General features: G+C 41.9%; 1 protein-coding gene across 4 annotated transcripts in view; it reads left to right on the forward strand.

The window, feature by feature from the left end:
* Window positions 1-27,035, forward strand: part of FAM107B (family with sequence similarity 107 member B) — a 79,486-nt gene that overhangs the window by 48,195 nt on the left and 4,256 nt on the right. For 2 of the 4 annotated variants that reach the window (XM_038387601.2, XM_038387596.2), the window contains exons 2-3: window positions 16,683-16,866; window positions 24,938-25,091. In XM_038387601.2, coding sequence (XP_038243529.1) covers window positions 16,739-16,866; window positions 24,938-25,091 — 282 coding nt within the window. In that variant the 5' untranslated portion in view covers window positions 16,683-16,738. Of the gene's footprint in view, window positions 1-6,648; window positions 6,694-15,324; window positions 15,465-16,682; window positions 16,867-24,937; window positions 25,092-27,035 lie in introns of those variants that run through there. The other 2 variants (XM_038387600.2, XM_038387598.2) reach the window with 2 other exon arrangements.

A 27,035-nucleotide genomic window follows, 5' to 3' on the forward strand; every position in this document is an offset into this window, starting at 1 on the left:
ATCTCTCTCTCTCTCTCTCTCTCTCTCTCTCTCTCTCTCTCACCCTACACTCTAATTACTAGGCCACACACTAGCCATATGATAGAATTTTTGTGGTTGTGTCTATTGGAATGTACAGATCCAATTTTATAAAAGTTACTTAATTCATGGAAAGTGTGCCCTTTCCTCGGTGCTGCAGGCCGTTTACGCTGCAAGTAAATTTTAAAACCTGGTCAAATGAAGCGTCTGAGTCTGACCTAAAAGGGAAGTGTTAAGTTTCTGTTTGGCAATCCATTGTTGCTTGGTGCTGTTACAGTAACTTTAAGCAAATGGGTTGGGAAACTATTGATGCTGCAAGTAGAAAGATGATTGGAACTCGAGCAATTTTAGTGGAAATGTTTGCAGAGGCTGGGGAGAACTAGTTTCTCTTATTTGGATTAATAGGATTGGTGCTAGGCCAGGAATTTGACAAAGAGTAAAGAACTACCCCCGCATCCATTCTTTAAAATTACTCTGCTTGCATTTCAGGGTCATGGAGCAACTTCAATAGCTGAAGAATGTTTTAGACCAGGGATTTCACAGAATGAGCTACATTTGCAGAGAGAAAGGTGCAACTCAGTACCCTCTTCCATTCACAATTTCATAGACCACATCCACTCTGTCTTGATTGCAAGGACCAGTTCCCTCTCTTTCAAAATTGTGTAATATCCCTGTGGCATCTTCCGCAATTGCTTATGTGAAAAATTAGTAGCCAGGAAGTATTTAGAGTGGGATTTCTAAATCTCATAGCAATGGCCAATCTCTGATCCCAGTGAAGTCGATGGAAGTTTTACCATTGATTTCAAGGGAAGCAGAGTTGGGCCATCTCTGAAAATCCCTGCCTTAATGTATATGGTTGGTTCTTTTAATGCAGTTTAGCATCTGGAAGGGAGGGGCCGTATCATGTGACCATCCCCCTAAACAGGGGCTGCCAGCTTATGCTCCGCAGACCACCAGTGGTCCATGAACAATAGTATGAATAGAGTTGTTTTAGGCTGTGAGAGGAAGTCCATCGTGCCCCTGTTTGGTAAAGAAAGAGAGGGCTCCATAAGAAGAGCTTCAGAAGATGAGGAATTTAGATGAGGATTCATTTCAGATGAGATTCATTTCAGGGGGTGTTACAGGATCTTAATTAAATGCATCAACCCATTCTTTCGGCATTATCATCCCCTTGCTTTTTTAAAAAACAAATGGGCTGTGTTTACCATTAAAAGAGTGCAGGCATCCGGTCACAGGCTCTTCCTCTCCCTTTCTTCCTACCTCCTGCCAGTAACTGGAAGGTAACACTGCGGTCTCATTCCAGGTGGCCTCAATATGGTAACTCTCCCCATACCTCCTTAGCAGCTGCTTGCTGCCAGGCTGGGGAGCAGGGATATCTGTTGGCTTGCAAGTTTCTCCTTGAGGGTAGTAGAAGCTGGGCCTAACAGACAGCCCACCGAGTTGCCTGTTCATCTGGTGAATAAAGAACAGAGATGACTTCAGAAATGAAGTGCTACAGCTGGCAACTGGCCGTTACTGTTACAAAGGAATAGCTATTTATCCTATTAATTAGGTAGCTATTGTCAAAATCTGAGATAGGGACATCTTTTCAGCCTGTCTGTCTTATAGATAATCTGGGGCACAGAGAAAGTGTTTGCAAGGGGACTCTAATGTAAGGCGAATGGAAGTGGAGAAGGGTTTCTTCAGATCCCCCGTCTCTTTTCCTCTGTCCTGAGTGTAGGCTGTAGAAGAGCTGGCTGTAACCTCTTTCAGAGCCACTTGTTGTGTTGGCTGGCCATATTTGAGTGCTTTAGGGCAGTGGTTCTCAACCAGGAGTACACAGAAGTTTTCCAGGCGGTACATCAACTCATCTAGATATTTGCCTAGTTTTACAACAGGTTACATAAAAACCACTAGTGAAGTCAGTCCAAACTAAAATTTCCTCCAGACAATGACTTGTTTATACTGCTTTATCTATGGTACACTGAAATGTAAGTACAATATTTTATATTCCAATTGATTTATTTTATAATGATATGGTAAAAATGAGAGTCAGCAATTGTTCAGTAATAGTGGGCTGTGACTTTTTTGTGTGTGTGTGTATTTTAATGACTGATTTTGTAAGCAAATAGTTTTTAAGTGAGGTGAAACTTGGGGTACCCAAGACAAATCAGACTCCTGAAAGGGGTACGGTAGTCTGGAAAGGTTGAGAACCATTGCTTTAGGGTACCTCTGCACAGCAGCTGGGAGGTGTCATTCCCAGTTTGAGTAGAAGTACCCAAGCTAGCTGCGTTCGAGCTAGCTCCTAAAACAGCAGTGTGGCTAGCCACCCCTGTATGTGCCAAGGGGGTCAGGCAGAATGTTCTTGAGCAGCTAGTCTGAGCTGCTGCCTGTGCCTCTGCGGTCACACTGCTATTTTTAGGTGCTAGCTCAAACAGAGCTAGCATGTGTATGTCTACCCACACTGGGAATTACACCTCCCAGCTGCTGTGTGACAAATAGCACGCCCTTCCTTGGTAGCTGCGTGTGCTGCTTCCTCCCAGTCTGACGAGCAAAGAACCAGACACTGACCTGGGCACTGATTTCCTTGCTGCTGCTGCACTCTGGCTAGTCAGCAGGAGGCTAGGAGCCCAAGACCTCCAACGTCCCATTCCTGTCTTTGCCCAGGGCTCGGTGTGTGGCCTTGAAATCCCCTAACCTCTCCGTGCCTCAGTATTTTTTTCTATAAGATTGAGAGGACTGTGATGCTTTTTTCCTTGGAGGAAGACCGTGAAGATTGATTAGGTCATGTGTGTAATGTGCTGAAAGCCCCACAAGTGCACTGGGGGGGAACTTAAAAGCTATTCTTTGTCTACCTCTGCTCCAACTGGGCCAGCCAATTCTGAGATTTTAAGTTCACCTCTTCAGAGCAGAGTGCAAGTGAGCCATCGCTTGAAGGTGCCAGGAAAGAAGGATGGGGGGGGGTGTCTACCACTTCCAAGGGGGCTGCTGGACCCCCTGAATGTTTGAGGGTGGACAGTCTCTGGATTACTGCCCTGGTTCCTTGGTCTCCAAGGGCTTGACAGCAGATAAACTGTGTAGGGGAATGATAACTCTAATATTCCCTTACATGATTTCTCGCCCCCAAACTATCTCAGCCGTCACTTTGTGTAACTAGTCTATAGCAGTGTCCCCTTCATTTTTCCTCCAACTATCTCTAATGAAAAGCAGCTTCCAGTTTTGCGCACTACATCCTGAAAGGAGATCAACATTCATGTAGCTTCTAATCTGTGCTCCTGGAGGATAAATTTTATCTGCATTGTGCAAAGCTTTCTGAATATGTTTGGTTTTTATTTTAAAATCATGCCATTCTGACTCCTCTGTGAAAGGGAGATGAAAGGTCCAAATGATCCTCAACTTTGTGAGGAAAAGATCTACAGGTTGTTTGGTCAGAGATACATTTCTTTAGAAAACGATGCCCCTCTGTCTGGGGAGAGGTGCAGGCTCCATTGCCTTTATCTCCTGTAGGCTGGCTGCTGCTTAGTCTTGCTCTAGTGTCTTTGCTTCCTGATTTGTGAGGCTGTGATGGGATCTGCTCATTGTAACTATCCATAGAGCAAAAAAAAGGGCCATATCTGTCAAGGCTGGTAGCTTGGAAACTGACCTATCTTCAGGATACTGTTCTCTGCTAATTTCTGGTTTTGGAGCTATTCCTGTTGCTAGACACAATTTTAAAAATGCATCTTTTGACTCTCAGGGCTGGTCTACACTACGGGGGGCGGGGATCAATCTAAGTTACGCAACTTCAGCTACGTGAATAATGTAGCTGAAGTCGATGTACTTAAATCTACTTACCGTGGTGTCTTCACTGCGGTGTGTTGAAAGGAGATGCTCTCCCATCGATTCCCCTTGCGCTTCTCATTGAGTTGGAGTACCGGAGTCTACGCTAAAGCGATGGGCAGTTGATTTATCGTGTTTTATACTAGACACGATAAATTGACCCCCGCTGGATTGATCGCTGACCATCGATCTGGCCAGTAGTGTAGACAAGCCCCAGCAAATGCACTAGTGCACGCAGGCATCTCTGTTGTATCTTGCCACCTCATATAACTACTGTTTACAATCTTTGCAGACTTATTCATCTTGACTGTCCTTATTCCCCTTCTGGCATAGGACCTAGCTTTATTAGAGATTTCCCTGAGCCTTGGTGTGACAAGTATCTGTGCTCACCCCACCTGTCAGGGATCCCACTGTTGCAGTTTAAATCTACAAAACGCTGTGCCATTGCTATGGTGAGCCCTAGGATTTGCTTGACGCCTTTCTTTCTGTCTCTCGCTCCACTTGTAAGACCATGCTGTCACATGATGTCTTATTAGTATAACTATTATTGGTCCCTTATATACTGCCTTCTCCCACAAACCCTCCTCCTTCTCTTTGTATTCGATCCTCTTTTGCTTTATGTACTTAATTTTTTAAGGGTGCCACGCCTAACAATATCTCAGAAAACAAAGACTTAATAAAACAGGTTGGGGCAGGAGAGCGAGTCCCTCTGCCTTTCAACACAGCATGGGGATGGATCTTTGATAATGAGGCCAGAGCCAAGACTTGCAGTTTGGGCATATAAAATTTTAGTTTTTCTGTCTCTAAGGAAGAGTGTGTGTCTGGCTGATGGCAGGACTAAACCTTGGTATGTTAAGCCACCATTTCTTTTGTTCCCTTCCCCCTTCCCCCCCCCCCCACCCCAGTTTTGAATAAATCTAGTTTTATGGAATTATTCTAATGCAGTGGTGGACAAACTTTTTGGCCCGAGGGCCAGATCTGGGTATGGAAATCATATGGTGGACCATGAATGCTCACAAAATTGGGGTTGGGGTGCGTGAGGGGGTGAGGGCTCCAGCTGGAGGTGCGGGCTCTGGGGTGGGGTCATGGATGAGGGGTTTGGGGTGCAGGAGGGTGCTTTGGGCTGGGACTGAGGGGTTCGGAAGGCAGGAGGGGGATCAGGGCTGGGGCAGGAGGTTGGGGCGCAGGGGGGGAGGACTCTGGGGTGGGGCTGAGGATGACGGGTGTGGGGTGCAGGAGGAGGATCAGGGCTGGGGTTGAGGGGTTTGGAAGGTGGGAGGGGGATCAGGGGCAGGGGTTGGGGCCCGGGAGGGGGGCAGGGGTGCAGGCTCCAGGCAGTGCTTACCTCAAGCAACTCCTGGAAGCAGCAGCAGGTCTCTGCTCCGGCTCCTATGCGGAGGTGCAGCCAGGCAGCTCTGCATGCTGCCCCGTCTGTAGGTGCTGCTGCTGCAGCTCCCATTACCCACAGTTCCCGGCCAATGGGAGCTGCGGAAGCAGCACTTATGGTGGGGCAGTGTGCAGAGCTCCCTGGCTGCCCCTACACCTAGGAGCTGAAGTGGGGGGACATGCCGCTGCTTCCAGGAGCCGTGCAGAGCCACGGCACATGCGGAGCAGGGCAAGCCCCCAACCCCGCTTCTGTTTTGGCACCTAAATGAAGTGGTCATGTTTTTAAAAGCTCTCAGTACTTCCCAACTCCATTTTTTCTTAATAAGAACTGCCGAGTGCTAAGCGGTCTTACAAAATCTGGTCCTAGTTGTGCATGCTTTTAGCAATGTTGAAAATCTTGCCCTGTATTAAAAAAAAAATAAAATAATATGGGCCCTATTTAAATGAAGTATGTTAAACTGAGGAACCGCTGGGGTATGGGTTTTTTTAGTTTAAAAAAAAAAAAAACCAAACCCCAAACAAACCGGATTTGGGATCATGAGTAAGATTTCCAATGCCATAATTTTTTAAATTGTAACCATTCTCCTTGTCTCCTTGAAGATTTTTATCTTCTGTTCCTTTCCATGGTAATTTCTGCTGCTGTCTGTAGGAAGTCCTTTACCACTGGGTGACACTGTTTGACAGTATTCTTGATGTTCACTACAGTAAAGCCTGAAGAAGCTGTCCTTGAACTTCTGATTTCACATCACTTACCCCAGGCTCATAACTTTCAAGTTCATACTTCCTATCTCCCATTATCACATAGCTTGCCGATTCCAGGGGGAAAGACTGCAGCTGTCTTAGAGACGAGATTAACAATAATTAATCATAACCATTTGCATTTAAACACAATGTTAAAACAATGGGCTCTTTCTTACTGCCTTCTCCCAACACAGTAATCCAGGGCTTTCAAATCTGTACGCCATGGATGAGGAGTTAGGTGGTTACAAAAGTAAGCCTCCTAGTCTAAGGGAAGTTTTATGTCGGGCTGCTCTGGGTATGGTAGAGATCCAGATATTCCAGATTTTCTACCTTTGCTGACCCCTGACATTGAAAACTACTTACTTTCTGACACTAAATAGTCTTTGGTCTTAATATAGGGGATTCTGTGTGAAAATTTATGGCTTGTGATGTACAGGAAGTCTGACTAGATGATGTAACGGTCTCCTTCTGGCTTTAAACTCTATGAAACTCTATATGCCACCCTGCTGGGCTCACCTTGTACCAGTTCCCTCCTTTCCCTGATGTTAGATTCACCATAAACTATCTCTTATTCTAGATCAGAGGTTATCAAACTGTGGTCCGTGAGCTCCATTCAGGTGGTCTGCAAATAGTTCCCTCTAAGCTGCATGCCTGGGTGGCCACACACGAGAGAATGAAGGGCCACCCACCTAATTAGTGAAGCCGTGCACTAATTAGGTGCCTGGACCCTGGAGAAGACGTTCATGTAAGGTGAGGTGGTGACCTTGGGGGGAAATAGGGGGTATGTGGGAGGGGGTAGTGGGGGAATTTGGGATGTGCAGGGCTGTGGCGGCCAGAGAAAGAGGCGACTTGCGCCAGCTCCAGGGCTGCGGCTGCCAGGGGGAGAGACCAGCCCCAGCTCGGGGGCTGCTGTGGTGGGGAAGATCCCCCTTGCCCCCCCCAGCCCCAGCTCAGGGGCTGCCATGGAGGGGGAGAGAGGGCACATCCATTGCATTAGAAAGGTAAGACTATTGATATTAAAATATGAGTTGTGTGCTTTTATTTGTAGAGCAAAAAAAGTTTTTTATTATGTTTTTCTTTATACAGTGCTTTTATCCAAAGCGCTGTACGATAGTTAGATAACGGTGCAAACAACATTTGGAAAGATCTGCTGAGACCCTCAGCAATTTTCAAGTGGTCTGTGGGAAAAAAAAGTTTGAGAACCACTGCCCTAGATTATAAACTGGCCACAAATAGAATCATGAATACGCTGAAAGCTGATTATCTTGCCAATTTACACTTGGTGTATAAGGTCGAATCTTGCGTGGCATGACTGGGAAGATAGGACTCCTCCTACCAAGGGCTGTCCACTGCTTGCCAGCTGTTAAATAACCTACAAAGGAGGAGTGTCTAACTCCAACCAAGACTGGGTAAAAAGTTTTCCACAAATTGCTCTGGAGTACAATCACCTAGGCTGATATTGCATTCTGGAAGGATGATGTAACAGTCTTAATGACTTAGTGGACTATATAGGTACTGCTTGTTCTTTCCCACTCGCTACAAGCAGATTTAGCTTTCCAGGAAAAAATATCCATCCATATGAAAACTGTTTTTCATTCATGTGTTATAGCATCTTTGACCAGTCTCGTGCTTTACACTGAAACACTCACACACAACCTTGTATAATACATTATATTTGGATTGCTTCTTCCATCAGAGGGTTTTGAAATGCTTTGCAAACAATGAAGTTGACCTTCCAGTGCTCCTGGGAAATAGCTAAATTATCCCCATTTTGCAGATGGAAAAATGGAGACATGCAGAGGTTCTGTGATTTTGCTCAAGGTCTCCTAGGAAGTCCATGCTGGAGCCAGGAACAGAAGCCAGGTCTCCAGATTCCTAGACCTGTGCCAAAAGTGTGCCCTTCACCTGGTGTAAATAGCATATGTGGTAGTGTATTACTATGAGGATGTTAAAACAATCACTACAATATGTTTATCATTTATGTACTGCCATAGGTGTATCCCTATGTATGCCTTGTGTATCCCTTATGTATGCCATAGGTACAAGTAAAGGCCACAAGGTCCCTAACCCTTGCCTTTTATAATCTAGACCCAAAATTCTTGCCATCTTTTAATGGCACCTACCTAGAACAAGAGCACGATCGGGCACTGATGCATCATTTACCTTTCTCTACCACTGCTCCCAGCCAGCAGCACCAGAACCCACCTCTTGCCAACCCCACCCATCTTCCCCTCCCCCAAAACAAATGTCTGATTCTTGCCTTGATCTAATCCCATAATCCCATGGGACCCCCAAAGGATTCTTGGGTTAAGAGTCAGGCTAATAAATCACAGCTGGTTTTGGGATCCCAGGTGGATAAAGTATGAGAACTCTTCCCCTAGATTAGAAAGAGAAAGAACAGTAACTGGAGAGTTAGTTCTTAAAGGGGAGTTAATATGAACATTCCTAATCTGGGATCTCTTATTTAAAAAATATTTAAAAGATATTTAAAAAAAATTATAGTGGTGCTTAGTTGATGCATGCAAACAATGTGCACAGTTCGGAAGGGAAGTAGGAAAGCTTGTGCAGCATGGATTTAAGCGGCCTTTTCCACCCAAGCATGGCTGTGCAAGGCTGCGCTAGTTATGTAACTTCTGATCAGAGGCATGCTGAAGTATTTTCATTCTAATGCCCCTTGAAAGCAGAAAGTGAGAGTGGAATCATATTTCTCCTAAAAGAATGCTTTAGGGTTACTTGTTACAAACCACAAGTCTATGTAGTAGTTTTAAAGCTCTAAAAATGTAAGCCTTTCAAAAATAGTGTTTGATGGGTTATAGTACGCTCAGAACAGATGTTCAAGCTCTTTAAAGAATAAAATTTCACGTCCAGAGACGTTAAGCAATTGAGTGAACGCTTCTGTGCAAGATTAATTTCATAGTTTATCTAGGCAAAAACTAAAAATTAAGTGAATAGTCCTAGTTGCTTGCTTCAATGTAACCCTCTGAGGCCTGGATAAGTTTATTATTTATTGATATATATGTATAGGCCTTGATTATTATTTTTTTTTAAAGGGGCCTCAACTCTGCCTCTGCTTTCACAGCTGGAGATAATTGTGTGCACAACTTGAAATGTGTAAATGCTTCATAAGCATACGTTAATGGTGGTTTTGTTCTCTCAAAATTTTGAAATTCAAATTCTATATTAGTTCTGTTAGGAAAACACCACATTTAAGGTGTTTTCCACTGTAAAGCAATTAAAGCAAAATATTGAGACTTCCCAAGGGGCTTGTGACACTAGGGTGTTTTGGAATAAATTTCCCATTGTTGCAAGAACCAGTAGGAACACTAGTGTAGTGAAGACTCCTTCAGCTGCCATGTTATAAAGACCTGCCTTGGAGAAGGGTCAGATGATGCTGTTAAAAATGCTAGTGGCGACCTGTAGCCCTTTTTATGCTAATGCTTGCACTGTTACTAACACCAGTAGACCTAGCCAAAATATCCTAGTGTAAACACAATAAAATGTGTAATATGAAGAACATTTAAAACCAAAAATGTACACTGGAGTGTATTTATGGATAGACTCGCCACAGTTCAATTTGTAGGTTCTCAGACCATAGTGTTCTATCTGCATGTGTAAAATAATAAAGATTAATGGATCACTTCTGATCCTGCTGAATTTATTGGCAAAACTCCCATTGAGTTCAATGGAAACAGGCAGGATCTGGTCCTGACTTTTGATTTACTGAAGTGCTGATAGGATAGCTTTGAATGACTCTGAAAATAGCTTTCATACCTCTGAAAATATAAAATTTGTAGCTGATTGGATCATTTTAACATATGGCTTTAGTATGAAGTAGACATTTTCCTTGGCTATTTGGATACCCAAATATCCACGCTGCTATGTTTGAAAAGTCAAAACTTTTTTGTTTCTGTTTAGTATGGCAAATTAAATTTATCTAGAGAACACCCGTGGTAAATAAGGGGTGCATACAAAATTCATGTGAATCTACTTGTATACATAGACTTGGAAGAATTAGATTTTTATCAGTAAATATCAATAAACATCAATTTCACTGTATACACATGTGTACGTACACACACACACACACACACACACACACACACAATGAAAAAATATTTCCATTGATGATTACAGAAATTTACAGATAGGAAAAGTAAGAAAAATGCTGTTTGAGAATTTATTGGAGTTTGATTTAAGGATATTTACTTTGTATATTTTGACACGACATTGACAATTTGTGTTTTAATGGTTATAAAACTTTAACTTTTTGAATCTCAACATCTGCTGTTATTAAATAACCATTGTCTAATTCCCCCATTGTCTGATGCCCCCATAATTTCCGACTATTGTGAAAACGTCAATAAACGTCTAAAAAAAAAAACTTAAAAATAAACATTGATATATTATCTGTCGGAATTATAAAAAAAAATAAAATTGAATTCTGCCAAACCCCCGTCTACAGTACTAGACACAGCTTTTATGTTGCTGCTGGGGCAACTTGTTACAAAATACACTGAGAAAAATAATATGCTACTGCTTTGCTTTCCACCGAATGCATCCGATGAAGTGAGCTGTAGCTCACGAAAGCTTATGCTCAAATAAATTTGTTAGTCTCTAAGGTGCTACAAGTCCTCCTTTTCTTTTTTTGCGAATACAGACTAACACGGCTGCTACTCTGAAACCTACTTTGGCCCAGAGTTTCAAACTCAGCCAAACATATCCAACATCTGTACAAAAGGTTTCTTATCCTTGAATTAAGGTACCAATAATATAGTGAAGTGAACTATGCACCATCAGTAGATTTAAATACTGCTAACAGAAATTTAGTGGAGCCTCTCAAATGCTTTCAAAACAAAATATTTGTGTTTAATTCTTTGTACCAAAGTACAGTATTGCCACAGAACTGAAGCCATGACACCTATCTGGGATATCCAAATACTAGCTTTGTACAAGGACTCTCTTTGCTTCAGAGACTTTTGTATAAAAGACAAAAGGCCTTTAGGACCTAAGCTGCTTTTCTATATCCCTCAAGAACAGGGCTTGGGAAATTTTTAATGTTAGGCCCTAGCTTCTCTATATCTAAACCATCCCTCAAGAAAATACCAACCTAAAATGTTTAACATGATTCTTCGTAAGTTTCACTGCTGCCCATTAGGGTCCTGAATAGCAGCAGTGAAAACTGACAGGACGCTATTCGGTTTTCATTTTGCTGCAGCTTGACAAAGCTATTTGCAGCAGCAGAGGCACCTGTTGTAGACTCAGGAAGATAATGCTGCATCCTTTTACATTCACTTCACTTATGGAAGGTTTATTCGCAACCCTGAAGACTAGAAACTGTAATTTATTTTCTTCTTAAATAGGGAATCTTATATTTTTAAGAAACTGTTGGCACTCACCTGGGAAATAATTGCAACAATATGAAAACCGATCAGTGTCTTGGCAGTTTTCATTGCTGCTGTTCAGAATTCCATGGACAGCTGGGAAACTAAGAAGAACAGAGCACTTTCCTCCCTTCACCACATACTGGTGGTGGGCTATGCTTTGTTACCAGGGTATTAATTTTTGGCTAATAAGTTTAGTCCTCTGGCTCTTATGTCTGGTAAAATACTCAAGCCCTCTATGCGTCTAGGAATTTGCCTTTAGTAATCTGCATATTAGCAAGATTCCGTATTCAGTTCTGCTTTTCCACTACTGATAAATGGCATGTACAGTCAGTGAGAATTGTATGGCCCTGGACAATGGCTCAGTCTTTTACAAGCTAATGCAGACAAAGACAGTTGTGTACTTTAAACTTTTTAAAGACAAAATGGGGAAGAAACCTAGTGAGAGGGAAAAAAACGAAACAAAAAAACCCCTTTCATTGCTTCCAGTGAGATCTAATGTGTTATAAAACGGTGTCATCAAGAAGACCCGCCTGCCCTACAACTAAGAATATTCAAGTAAAACGAATAATATGGGAAAAGTAATTGAAATCTGTTTTTGCTACTTGTTTGGGGGGGAGAGAGTGTATTATGTTGAAAAGCAGTAGGAAAAGGAAATGATTACTGTATGTAGTACTGGCATGTTTCTAAAATGAGCAGGTGTATTTAATGACTAGTTTACATGCTGTAGATAAGTGTTTGGTGAACAGTTAATCTAATGTTGTGCAATGGAGGCATTTTTGTTGGGACATTAATTGTTTGCATGTTGTGGCTTGAGAAAGGATTTTATCAATGTGGGAGTACTCTGAATTCATCTGAGCCAGAGTTTGGTTCTACTCCCAGTTCTGCCACTGTGCCTCAGTTTTTCCATCTGTGAAATGGGGATAATACATTGTGAATATATGAATGGAAATAATGTTAGTTCTGCTCAATATTGTCACTGATTATTTATTTACTTAGATTGTAACCTCTTTGGCGTAGGGACTGACTTTTTGTTCCATGTTCATACAGCACCTCGCACAATGGGTTCCTAGTCCATGGCTGTGGCTCCTAGGCACTATGATAATACAAATAATAAATAATAATAATAATCGTGTAGGGAAATGCAGGATTGGGCCCACAGTTTGTGATTAAGGCTGGGATTTTGCAAAGGCACCAACGGGAATGACTTGAATGGGAGTTGTCTCGCTTCCTTATGTCCAGTTGGAAATCCCAGCTGGAGTAATTGACAGCTAAGGTCCTTAGGTTTTGGTATTTACTAGTTTTTCTCCAAAAAATTAGTGTGTTTTGAAAAAGTCAGTATTTGGGCTTTACTGATGTCAGGGTTCCTTCCCCACTCTGAACTCTAGGGTACAGATGTGAGGACCTGCATGAAAGATCCCCCTAAGCTTATTTTTACTAGCTTAGGTTAAAAACTTTCCCAAGGCACAAACTTTGCCTTGTCTTTGAACAGTATGCTGCCACCACCTAGTGATTTAGACAAAGAACAGGGAAAGGACCACTTAGAGTTCCAATTTCCCCAAAATATCCCCCCAAGCCCTTACACCCCCTTTCCTCAGGAGGCTTGAGAATAAACAAGATGAGCACAGACGAGCCTTGGATTTTTAACACCCAAAAACCCCAATCAGATTCTTAAACAGAACTTTATTAGAAGAACAAAAAAAGATAAAAGAACAACTCTATAAGATCAGAATGGAAGATAATCTTACAGGCAGTCAGATTCAAAATATAGAGAATCCCTCTAGGCAAAACCTTAAGTTACAAAAAAACCCACAAAAACAGGAATACACATTTTCTCCAGCTCAGCAAATTTCACAAGCCAAAACAAAGAAAACCTAACACATTTTCTAGCTAGATTACTTACTAACGTTACAGGAGTTGGAGGTCTTGCATCCGTGATCTGTTCCCGGCAAAGCTATCACAGAGACAGACAAAAGCCCCCCCCCCCCCCCCCCCGCTCCAGATTTGAAACTATCTTGTCCCCTCACTGGTCATTTTGGGTCAGGTGCCAGCCAGGTTATCTGAGGTTCTTAACCCTGTACAGGTAAAAGGACTTTGCCTCTGGCCAGGAGGGATTTTATAGCACTGTATACAGAAAAGTGGTTATCCTTCCCTTTATATTTATGACAACTGGTTTTGTTGTTTTTCTTCTACCTGAATTTTGGTGAACCAAGACTTCTATTCCTTCCCCCCCCTTCCCCCCCCATCTGCAACAGTGGGGAGCGAAACAGGCAGGGAGCCAGGGCTGGCAGCTGAGCCACCCGACCACCAATAGGAAGCAGGTGGTTTCCTTAAGAGCTATGTCGTGTGTACCGGGCACCTCCCGCCTCCTACTGCCCTTTGTTTGTGATTTTTGTTACGTTTTCACTCTCTTTAAAAAATTTGGAATAAACACTGGTAAGTTCCTGGGAAATTTTAGACAAAACTAAAAACCAAAAGGGCCTTGTGGCCAGATTTTCAGCTCCTGAGCAAGCTGTTATCAACTCAAGTCTGTCACCAGTCGTTCTTTTTACACAAGGAGACCTCAATTCCTGACACTAACGATCAAGATTACAATGGTGGATAAAACTTTTTATATGTTTTTAAAAAAGAAATGGAGAACAGTATTCGAGCAATATTTAAAATAAACCCTATGAAATTTCAGACGGATCCTTTGTGATGCCTTTCAAAGTAGACTTACGTTCTGCAAAATGCTTTATTGAACATTCCCAGACAAAGAGACTGACTCGTATTCTATTTCCAGGGGCTCTTGTGTTAGAAAAATGATCCCTCAGTTGTGGTGTACCTGCTGTAGGTAATTCTGCATTGGCTATCTCTGTGTGAAAGTGGCAATAAGTGCGTTGCTAGTTTATTTTTGTGATCATAAATGCTTTTAAAAATATAATATATATTTACCCTCCATCTATAATAAGCCTGCATTGTACATATTTGATTCTGTTTGAGTTGACAGACCTTGTGTTAACGCTGAGAGAATCTGAATTGTCCTGTGCCTTAAAAACAAACAGGTATAAAGCTGTGTAGCAGAGCCTGTTCAAAGGCTGCAATAAAGAGAATGGACCCTGGCATAAACCAATGGTGGGGTGCACAGTATGGTCCTTCCAGTCAGAAATGTACCTTTTTATTTTGTATGTGGCATCTTGATAATAAACTGAGAGACATGCGATAAATTGTTAGTCGCAGCATATGAGAAAATGTTGATAACCCTGTGATGATAAAGATGCATTAGAAAGTGGGGAGAAGTGGTGGGTTTTGTTTTGTTATTTTTTAAACATCTCTATATTTTTGATGTCAATAAAGGATTTTCATGACATGTCTTGAACCCTGTAATAGCCAAGTCTTGAGTTACTGCAATCACCATTGTTACCTGATATTTACATTAGCACCCAAAGGTCCTAACCAGGATTGGGGGGCTATTGAGTTCGTCACAGGGCACGTGCATACAAAAACAAAGTCCCTGCCTTGAAGGGTTAACAGGCTAAGGCCTAGAGTGATCCTCTTACTCACTGTGGAGAACAGGTACTCCCAGGAGTAGTTCCAGTGAAGTCCACAGCTGATGTGTGATGGGTAAGGGAAGAAATTGTATGATTCAGATAAATTATTAAAATGGAGAAGCCAAAGGGCTTGATTTATTTCAGAGGTAGAAATGCAGAGTAATTCCATCGACTCCATTGAAAAAAATATAGCCATACTCTGGATCTGTGGTCTCCCTCTATACCACACTCACCTCTATGCTTTGGGAATGTTACTGGCATAACAAAAAGACCTGACCTAAAGCTCATTAAAGCCAATGGATTTGGGATTCTTTCCATTGACTCCAGAGGGCTTTGGATTGGGCCCATAGAACAGATGTGGGACCCAAGCTCTGAGCTCTTTTATATGGGAGTAAATAAACAGTCCCTGTCTAATGATTAACTGGAGTGAAACTGCTGGTTTTGTACTCCATTGAGTAATAAAGTGAGGGAGATCAGAGCTCAGATTTAGTTAAAGCATGGATTCAGTTTTCGCTCTGGAAAAAAACGAAGAGGTCTTTGAGTTTCTCTCAGTAGCTCTATATTAAAAGGTCTGCAATGTTCAGCTGTTCCATCAACCATGAGGATTGAGGTCTGTATTTTTTTTATGCAATGTCGAATCAGTTTATCTCTGAAACACCGCATGCTGTGAGGCATTTTTTGTCTTTGAAGTGAGTTGTTGGTTGTCTCCTGTGAGTGTTTAGTTGCAGTGTGCCACCTTCTACTGGTGGGGCTCCGTGATAGTAAATGAAGGCAGAATTTGGCTCAAAATGTTTAATTTCAGATGCAGGAGTTCTGTGTGCTGTGACTGATGCTGTTAAATGTAACTAGGTATTAAATGCTGCAAACAGATAATTTCAAAATTTATTTGTGGATTAGCTGCTAATAAAAATCTTTCATTGTGATTTATGTATGATAAGAATACGCTTTTTACATCTTGACGTACATGTGAATCCAATGTAGTTTCATTGACTTCAAATCACTGGAGCTGTGCCGATTTACACGAGCTAAAAATATGGCCCTTAATTGTTAAAGTTCCCAGGTCAAAGTTTGGATGTTTTATTCAAAATCTAACTGTAATCAAGATGTGAATTCTCATTGTGCATTTTGGGAAATATTTTCCAAATTAAATTATTCTTTTTTCTAAGTAACAACAAACAAAAAAAGAGGGTAAAATGATTTGTTAACACATGATTCTGTTGCTTAGTAGTGCTGCATTACAATACTGGACATACTTAAGAGAGATCATATTTTCCACTGTAGTTATTAAATGGGGTTACTGGTAGTGGGAAATGAAATCCTAATAGACTGTATGTATGTATGTATGTATGTATTCAGACCTCAGTATCTTGTAGTTTATGCTCTTAGGTCCCAATGAAGCAAAACAGACTTAAGCATCTGAGAAGTCTCCTAAAGTCAATGGGACAAATCTCATGCTTGAGTTTAGGCATGTGCTTAGTTATTTTGCTGAACTTAGTCGTCATTGTTAAGATTTGATAACTAAGAAGGTCTAGTTTATTGAAGTCCATAGCCTGAAGAATTTTGAAGAGGAAATTGTTCCTCAGTCTCCCATCAACCCAAGAATACTGTGATTTTAGTAAAATTTAAGAAGCTAAAGTAAACTGCTCTAGAGCCTTATCTCTACCTACTGTCAAATGTATCTGTATCTATATCTATCTATATATAAAAAGGTAAATGTTACCAGCATAACATATTTTAGCTGTGTGGACACAGCCACCAATTCTGTATTCCTTTGTGAAAAAAGGTCTTTAAATGTTGTTTTAACGTGATTGTTCCTTGTGTTTTACAGATAACTTGAGTGAGGACACTGAACTCAAAGATCCATATCTTATTCCAAGAAATATCATGGCTGAACCAGACTACATAGATGAAGAGAATCCTGAACTAATTAGACCTCAGAAACTAATCAATCCTGTGAAATCATCCCGGAATCATCAGGACCTTCACAGAGAGCTCCTTATGAATCAGAAAAGGTGAATTCAACTGAACTTTTACTCAGTAATCAAAGGGCTCGTCTTCATGTACAGCGATACAGCAGCACGGCTGCACTGATGTAGCTGTGCTGCTGTAGTGCTTTGGTGAAGACACTATTACGCAGATGGGAGAGCTTACCGAGAGGCGGTAGCTTCTCCCATCAACAGTGCTGTCTACAGCAGGGGTGAGCTTGGTATAACTACGTCGTTTGGGGGGTGGATTTTTCATACCCCATACCAATATAATTGTACAGATTTAGGTCTGTAGTGTAGACCTGGCCAAAGTGTCACGCTACCCAAAACCTGACTAATATTTTATGTAGCTTTAAAGATTCAGTGTTGGGAAGACTTAGGGCTTGTCTTCACAAACATTAAATTTGCAGAAAACTGGGGTGTGAATCGACTCCTCACTAGCTTGCTTCCTTGTGTGGACCCTGCTGCTACACATTAACAGGTCATTAGTTCAGTTTGATGTAGTCACTTTTGAAATGGGACTAGATCAAAGTGAACTAATGACCTATTAGTGCACAGCTGCAGGATCCACAGGGAACAATGAGTCTGCAGCAGACTAGTGCAGGGTTGATTCACACCCCAGTTTGCTTCAAACTAAAAGTTTGTGTAGATAAGCCCTAAATTACAATTGCTACCCATAGCATTTAATTCTATTTCAAGAGTGTGCTGGATTGAGTTGACTAGTCCTTTTCCCTTGGTAGCTGTATCTTATGTTCCAGAACCTAATCTTGTTTCTTTTTCAAAATATTTATTATTATTATTATTTTATTAAATAAATAAATATTTATATTGCAGTAACACCTAAAAACCTCAACCAGGTTGGGTCTTGTTGTGCTAGGTGGTGTGCAAACATGTAGGACAGACTCTGTCCAAAAATATTTTAGTCTGTCTGTGCTAGGTACCTTTTTAGTTTGTGCTTACTGCGTTCACACTGGGGAGTTACAATGCAGCACACTGGTGTGCATTGCAATTCACACCCCTGTAGTCTGAACTGTGGGGCCATGTATACAAGCCCTTAGATAATCTTCAGAATCTGAACTGTATATACATAGGGCTGGTCTACACTACAGCGGGGATCGATGCTCCTGAGATCGATCCACCGGTGGTCGATTTATCGGGTCTAGTATAGACCTGCCAAATCGACTGCAGATCGCTCTCCAGTTGACTCCTTTACTCTACCCCCTGCAGTAATTCGACCTAAGTTACCTCGACTCCAGCTACATTATTCACGTAGCTGGAGTTGCATAGCGTAGGTCGACTTACCATGGTAGACCTAGCCATAAACTGATGCATTCTACAAACAGCTCAGAACAATATTTCTGAGAAAAGTGCAAGCTTGCCCCATTTATCTCAATGGGATGATGACTTGGAACCAAGTGATGGTAATTCATGAGCTGTCTCACGGCTGATCAGAGATCACAGTAAAGAAGAAGCTTGATCATATCATGAAGTGCTGCAAAATCTGCTGTAAACGGCATTTCATTTGGCCTCACAAGTAGGCAGAGTTTGAGTTGTGGGCACAGTTGGGAAAACGCTACTGCTGGTTTTTGCCACTTCCAGCCTGACTCTTTATTTATAAAGACACCTTTAGGTCACATTTATTATTGAAGATAAAATTTCTCATCAGTTCTATAGTCTTCTTTACAACTAAGTTAGGTGTATATTTGGCATCTGCTTTCCTGATGCATATGTATTACTATACATTATGCAAATGCTACTTCCTTCATGCTGGTAGATGATACAAAGCATGCTGCTTTGTTTATGTACTGCTTAAGAGCTAAGGGCTCAGATCCTGATTCTATTGACATCTGTAGGCCCAGGACTCGGCTCAAAGTTAGCTGGGATTCTGTTTTAAATTAGTCAGCAATGGAGAGGAATAATTTTGGAAAATTTAAAAATAATGCACACAACCAGACTGTAAAATGAGCCAGATTACTTGAAAGAATTGTCAATTTAAATGGTTTTAAAGATTTGGCTGACTGGAGATGATATCCCTTTGCCAGTACTTTGCTGAGAAACTTGGTATCCTCTTGTGCTTTTCAGTCCATGCTGTGTCAGATTAACTAATGTTTCCAGACTTGACTCCCTTCTTTTTCATTAATGTATTAGTAAAATCCCTGGTCTGAGCTTTAACACAGAGACCTGGCAACTGGTATATTCTTAACGAGGACACTTATTAGCTCTGCAGCCTTGGGCAAACCATTTAACCTCAGTTTTCACATCTGTTAATTGGAAATTATACATACCGACCTTGCAGGAGTGTTTGTGAAAGTTTCAGTATACTACTCCTGGGGAATTCTGCACCAAAAAATTAAAAATTCTGTGCACAATATTTTAAAATTTTACATATTTTATTTGTCAATAAATAAATGTGGAGGTTCCAGCATGGCAGTGGGGAGCACAGGCCACTGGCTGCACGGAGGTGGGAGATCACCCTACAATCTTGCCCCCTTTTCCCCCAACCTCCTCCACCCCGCAACATGGACTTGGCAGTGAGGCTGCATCTGACCCTGACACAGGGCAAGGGCTGGGCCTGCCCAGAAATACTCTGAGGCCCTGTCCCTACATGCCAGACATGCTAAAATAGCAAGCAAGAGGGAGAGAGTCTTGGACGTATACCCAACCCTGGCCCCTGAACCAGGTGTGGGACAGTCAGGCTCAGCCCAGCAGGATCCAAGTGTCGGGTGAGAGGGTTCTGGGTGCGGGTAGCTCAGTGGGGGATCTGGGTATGGAGAGGATCTGTATGCACAGGGGCTCATTGGGGAGTTCCAGGTGCAGAGGCAATGGGACTCTGCAGGGGGGTTCAGGTGAAGGTGGTTGGGGCTTGAGAAGGGTTTTGGCAGAGAGGCCTGGGTATGTCATCGGGGGGGTCCAGTTGCTGGGGAAGTGAGGCTTGGTGGGGTTGGGGTCTGAGTGCAGCTGGTTGGGGCTCAGTAGTGTGGGGATCTGGGTGTGGGCGGCTTGTCAGAGTGGTCCAGGTGCAGCGGGGGTGGGGGTAATGGGCTCAATGGGGATGGATGTCTGGGTGCAGGGGTGGGGGCCCAGATGCAAGGGAGAGGTCCAGGTGCGGGGAGGATGTGGTTTGGCAGGGGTGTCTTGGTGCAGGGGGGGTTTGGTGTGGGCGTTCTCGGTGCAGGGTGAATGAGGCTTAGTTGGGAAGATCTGGGTATGGTGGGATCCGGATGCAAAGGAGTTGGACAGACTGGGACGCAGCTCCCCGTACAGTGACCCCTCCCCCTTGCAGCTGAGGAGCAATGGGGGCAGAAAGCGGTGGAGGGGGTGTGGAGCTTCCTGCAGCCAGAGGAGGTTTCTGGGGATAGGTCTGACCCACCACCAGCCCCCCGCCCCTGTCCCAACCACTCCTTGCAGAGAAAAGAAAGTTCTGTCGCCCCCTGCTCCCAGTCCAGGCAGGGTATCCCCTGCTCTGCTCCCCCCCTCCCCTAGTGGTGATTTACCTCTCCGGCAACTTCTCCAGGTGCTTGAAATGACGTGCCTGCGTTGCTGAGGAGAAGTGCATGACCGCTTTTGCGGCTTCCCTATGCTTCCACGTTAGAAGTCATTTTTCTGTGGGGAAGCAAAGAAATCTGCAGGGGCCGTGAATTCTGTGCATGCGTGGTTGTGTAGAATTTCCCCAGGAGTAAGTATGTACAAGCAGATGAAAGATCATGGCTACTTGGGTCAATAAGAACTACTCACATGAGTAAAGGTTTGTAGACTTGGACCCCAACTCCTTGAGAGATGAAAAAAGGATTGTTTTTAGTTGTTGTTGTCAGAATGTACCCCTGCTGTTTCCACAAGCTGTTGTAATGATCTTTGTACAAGGTATGCCTTGTGAGGTATCATTTATCATAATTGGCTGATCAATAATATCATGGCAAAATGTAGGTAGCAGCGTTGGATGTGAAGTTATAAACATAAGCTGAAATCATGACTAAAAGAATGTTTTCCAGATCAGTCTGGGGAGTGGCCAAACCAGTTCCTCAGAGACCAAGGGCGAGCTTTTGTCTCAGCCAGGTGTCAACAAAGGTGGTGCATCATTACCTGCTAAGTGGCCATTCACTGGCAGGAAAGGGGACGGGGCAAAAAAAAAAAAAAATCTACATCTTAGCAAGAAACCGCATGGAGTTTTTTCTTCACATCTTGCTCCCAGCTGGAAATGTTTTTTCAAGAGGGGAACTGAAACTATAAAAACAGGGGCAAATTCACCAAGACATCACCCTCCCCCGCCCATTCTCCCTCATTCTCTGCACCCTGAAAAGACAAAGGAAGCAGCTGTTGGATTCTAGGGGGAGAGGTCCTGAGTGCTGAAAGCATGTGGTGAGAAAACTTTGCTTTGAACCTAATATAGTTTGTTAAATTAGGCATCAGTAAGCATTTTATCTTTATTTTTCTTGCAACCATTTTTGTCTTTGATGCCTCATTACTTGTACTCACTCAAAATCTATCTCTTTGTAGTTAATAAACTTGGTTTACTGTTTTATATAATCCAGTGTGTAAATTGGAGTGTCTGGGTACTCAATTTAAAATAATAAACGGGCACATTCTTCCCTTTTGGAATAACAGACTTATTATATTTGTACTGTCCAGGAAAGGGCTGGGGAGTACAGGATCTAAATTACAGGGAGAAGATCTGGGATGGGGATGGGGTGGGGGGAATCACCCTGAAGCATAACCAGGGCTAGTAAGAGCCTCTATGTGGCTGGTTGGCTGCAGTACGCACAGACACAGCTGCGAGTGACTTGCATGCAGGAGGCTTTTTGTGAGCAGTCCAGGTTGGAGGCTCCAGGAAACCCTGGTTACAGGGCAGGGCTGACACAGCTACTCATTAGTCAGGATTGTGCCCCAGTATGTCACAGTTATAGATAATCCATGGTCAGGTAAATTGATATGGTTATAGATAGCTAGGATTTTTGTCTGATAATTTGTTCTTCATTCTTGTCTTTGTCAATGACGTTCATGGATATGTCAACTCCAGAGGATCTGGAATGGGTTCAAGTAGATTGTTTTAGATTATAGGACTGCTGTGGTACCATTGCTTGGGGTCTATGGCCAGTGTTGGTGTGACTCTCTGATTATAAAGCTCTTCTACGTTAGAGTATTGTCCAAGTCCCAGCCAAGTTTGGATTAAAATCCTTAGTTTGAGAGTTTTTGAATTCTTTTCTGGAACTGGGAGGAAAGGGGGTAAACACCAAAATCCTTTGGCAGGTTTTAAGCATTCCAATCCCTATATATTTTCCTTTTTGTTTGTAATGAGTAAATATCTCAGTTGGCTTTGCCTGGAAGCATGGATTTTTCTAAAATCAGAAATGTATTCTCACAATTGCAGAAGACTACATGCTTTGGAGTATGGTTTTAAAGTGTAAGAGTGTGTGTGTGTGTGTGTGTGTGTGTGTGTGTGTGTGTGTGTATTTATACACACACATATATGCCAGGTTTCAGAGTAGCAGCCATGTTAGTCTGTATTCACAAAAAGAAAAGGAGTACTTGTGGCACCTTAGAGACTAACAAATTTATTAGAGCATAAGCTTTCGTGAGCTACAGCTCACTTCATCGGATGCATTTGGTGGACCAAATGCATCTGATGAAGTGAGCTGTAGCTCACGAAAGCTTATGCTCGAATAAATTTTAGTCTCTAAGGTGCCACAAGTACTCCTTTTCTTTTTACGTGTGTGTGTGTGTGTGTGTGTGTGTGTGTGTATATATACACACGCACACACTTTAAATAATTTTAATGTTAATTACAAATGTTACATATATACCCACTATATCAATATAAAATTAGTATGATGAAATGACAGGTTTTTTTAATGATCAGATTTTAGAAGTAGTGAAAAAAACCTGAACATGAATGGTTATCCTCAGTCATTTTAGAACACCGAATATAAGTGTTTTTCAGTGGATCGGCCCTGATCATTTAAATATTATTTTAATATTTTGCATTTGTCCAGTACATTCCATTTGATCACAGTGCATTTTATAAACACTATTTTAGCTTCACAGTGCTCCTGTGAGCTTGTCTAAAGTAGACCAGCTTTTAAAAGAGGTTATATTTGGCTGCCTTTCTAACATACATGCATATTTTACAGGCTGCCTTTTCATGAAAAGCATAGCTCAGCAAACACTACTATATACGCTGTGTATGGTGCTAAAACATCAGCGTCCTGAGGTTTAATGAGTGTGATATTTGGAATCCTGCTCCTTCCACAGCAAGGTCACATTGGTAGAGGAGAGGCTCCTCTCCACATCCATTGCTCAGGAACATTTAACTTTGTCCATTGCTTTAAGGGGGCAGGATGACAAAGTTTCATAGCCCACTCTCTCTTATTGCCCTTGCTCCTTTCTGTCTATATCTGTTTATCAAACTTTCTATGTACAATGTTTATGGCACCCATTTCATATTGACTGAGCACATAATAGTATCTCCCTCACCCTGCAGTGTGTCTGCAAACACAAGGCACAGCTGTTTGATGAATGTCTCCCATGTGGCTATTCCTGAGGTAAGAGATGGGTGACAAAGGAAATTGAATGGGGACAGGGTAGCTCAGAATTAATTGGTGATTTCAAATACCATGAACAGCCAATCAGTCTTTATTAAACTGACTGAGACATTTCCCCATGTAGGAGAGACAGGAGTGTCATCGCTTTATGACATCCAAACAGCCTAGATTTCCATATTTTAATCTTCCTGTCTAGTTCTGAATGTTCCTCCTTTTGTCTTAGTGTAATAAGATATTGAGGTGGGACATGAAGAGGGAAGGGTCCTTTTGCATATCTAATGCTGAAATTCTCCCAAATGCCAGGGGTCAGCTATCTAAATCTAAATGAATCCTATACACAGTATAATAGCTCTCCAATGAAATGGATACATTACATAGAGGCCAAGCGGATCAGAGAAAGTTGGCAGTTCGGTGTGTGTGCACGTCCTATTTTGGGTTAATGGGATTAAACATCAAAGACTAACTTCTAGCACCAAAACATTTAAAGGCATTGAGAGACGCTTGGAGTTTCCTTTCTTACGCTTTTAATCTAAAGCACGTTTAGGCTGCCCTGAATTAAATCTGCTTTTTCCCTTTAAGGTTTATAAAAGCAAAAAGCACCTTAATGGAGTCTGGAATTTTTCTTTTCTTATGTAGAGGAATATCCTATTACACGGAAGAGCTGTGTTGCCTGCAGTATCCACACTGCTATGATTGTCATTTTGATTAGCAGCAGTATTTAATTTTAGAACCTCATTTGTTTCTAGTGAAGTGAAGTATTCCTGTCGTGCAGCATTTTACTAAAAGAGAGAGATAGGGGCTGCTACATTTTTAATTCTTTTCTGGGATTGGGAGGAAGGGAGTAAACACTAAAATCCTTTGGCAGGTTTTAAGCCGTCAAATCCCTATATCTTTTCCAGGAAGAACTGAAGCTTCTTGTTGGGAATTGGCTAGTCTGGTCTCTGGCGCGATCGCAATGTTGTTGTGGGGGTCTGCTCCCTGTTAGCTTCCCATGGAGCTCTGGGTTTCACGTGACAGTGAAAATGGGTCAACTGTTGACCATCACAGCCACCCAAATGTAAAACTCCCAAATGTTGAGAAAATGGTAGAAACCGCAATTCCCAAGAGTAATGTGACAAAAAGTCCAGATGGGGAAAAACGTTCAGCTCCACTATAACAAACTCCTCTGGACAGACCGTTCTGTGCAGAGCTGACTGGATAAAATCTGTGTGGTCTGTTGGTTAAAACAGGGAGGCAGGAGACAGGAGTCCCAAGTTCCATTCCTAGCTCTGCCCCAACTTGACTTGTGACCATTGTTACATCATTTCCTTTGGAATGGAGAGAGCAGCGTGAAGATAACTGCTGAGAGCGTGAATTAGTCAAGAGGAAAACTGATATGTATATTAAAAGGAGATGTTTTTAGTAGTAATGGGGCGCTCCTCTCTAACTTTTGTTCATTTGTTAGGTTAATACTATTACATATTAATACAGAGATATTTATCTTAACCTGAGGGAGACGTGCATACATTTCTGTGCGAATATACAATTTATTAAAAGCTCTATCTCTATTTTTTTCCCCAAAGGGGTCTTGCACCTCAGAATAAACCAGAGTTGCAAAAGGTGATGGAGAAAAGGAAACGGGATCAAGTTATTAAACAACAAAAGGAAGAGGAAGCGCAAAAGAAGAAATCAGACCTGGAAATAGAGTTAATGAAACGACAGCAGAAGCTGGAGCAGGTGAGAAAGGAAATGGCATTAAGAATAGGCGGAGAAGATCACTGGGCTAGTGATTAGAATGGACTGGGATTGATGGGGGAATTACAGGAGCCTTCTGTCTATGTAAGTATCTATGTGTTCTCTGTGTGCAACTAAACAATCCTTAATGGATTTTATCCTTGCAACATTCCTGTGAGGTAGGGAAGTATCCCCATTGTACAAATGGAGAACTGAGACTCAGGATAGGTTAAGGCCTGCCTACCCTAGGAGGATTCATAGCTGTAGTACAGTATATAGACGCAGAACAGAAGTGATTTTGCTGGTATAGTATATACCAGTAAAACAAATAAAGTAGGCTATACCGGCATATGCACTTTTATGCCAGTTTAACTTCATCTACGCTGGGGGTTTTGCTGGCATAGCCATGCTGCAAAAAAAAAAAATCCCATCCCTAGCCAATATAGCTATGCCAGCAAAACTTTTAAGTGTACACCAAGCCTAAGCAGCTTGCTTAGGGAGGTGCATGACTGAACCTGGAACTGAACCCAGAGTCCTGATTCTCAGTCCAGTGCTCTATCCACTAGACCAACCTTCCTATCCCTCCCTTAACAAACGTTTGTTTTAAAGGCATGCAATGTTATTGTGTATTCTCTTTTAACACAGCGAAATGCAAAGTCACACATCCAGGAACAAAGAATGTAGGTCACATTTATAAGCTAGAGGAATGTCTCCTGAAAAGGACTTAGGGGTCATGGTAGAAAACTAGTAGAACATGAGCTCCCAGTGCAGTGATGTAACTAATGGGATTCTTGGATGTATAAACAAGAGTATCTCAAGTAGGAGTAGGAGAGTGGCATTGCCTGTGTATACATTGTAATATGGCCATTACTGGAATTCTGTGTCCAGTTCTGGTGCCCACACTTCAAAATGGAATGTTGAAAAATTGGAAAGGTTTAGAAAATAGCTACAAGAGTGATTTGATATCTGGAAAATGTGCCTTAAAGTGAGCTGCTCTCATTCTATTTACAGGTTTCAGAGTAGCAGCCATGTTAATCTATATCTGCAAAAAGAAAAGGAGAACTTGTGGCACCTTAGAGACTAACAAATTTATTTGAGCATAAGCTTTCGTGAGCTACAGCTTACTTCATCAGATATAGTTCACGAAAGCTTATGCTCAAATAAATTTGTTAGTCTCTAAAGTGCCACAAGTCATTCTATTTAGTTGATCTAAGAAAAGGTTAAGAGGTGATTTTAATCATGGTTTACAAGTACCTATATGAGGAAGAGATTTCCGATAGTAGACAGTTTTTTAACCCAGCAAAAAAAGTCATACTGGATGCCGAAGCTAGACAAATTCAGACTAGCAATAAGGTGCCAGTTTTTAACAATGAGTGTAATTAACCTTTGGAACAACATATCTAGGGATGGAGTGGATTCATCATCCATTGCAGTTTTTAAATCATGTTTGACTCTCTTGGGGTGAAATTTCACTTTGATGCAAAGGGCCAGCCCAAAGGTCTGTCTGTTCCTTAACTAGGTTTGTTGTTTGTTTGCATTAAGACAATCCAACACACACCAACATGCCTTCAAACAACAAAATAACTTACTCAGAAGCATTTTTTTAATTTAAAAAATCCATTTAAATAAAAAAATCAGTTAAAAATTATCATAATTAAAATACAATTAATCCTGCTAGTTGTCTATCTAAATATTAATTAATTACATTCCAAGCCCCACACAAAAAATTTAGAAATTACAAATTTTGGCGCATGAGAGATTCTGTTTTTTAAAATCCTCGCCCCGATGAAGAGCCCAGTCTCAAAACAGTCACCACTTGGAAGCTCCCTAAAATGTCCTTGATTGGCTCAAGTTCAAATCAGGAAAAATAAATCCTGTTGCAAAAGGGAAAACCTGCCCAGAGCAAATAGTGTTGCAACTCTGCATGTGTGGCAGGAGTGAAGTGAC

This window comes from Dermochelys coriacea, chromosome 1, assembly GCF_009764565.3.
Source record: "Dermochelys coriacea isolate rDerCor1 chromosome 1, rDerCor1.pri.v4, whole genome shotgun sequence".
NCBI classification, from domain to species: Eukaryota; Metazoa; Chordata; order Testudines; family Dermochelyidae; genus Dermochelys; species Dermochelys coriacea.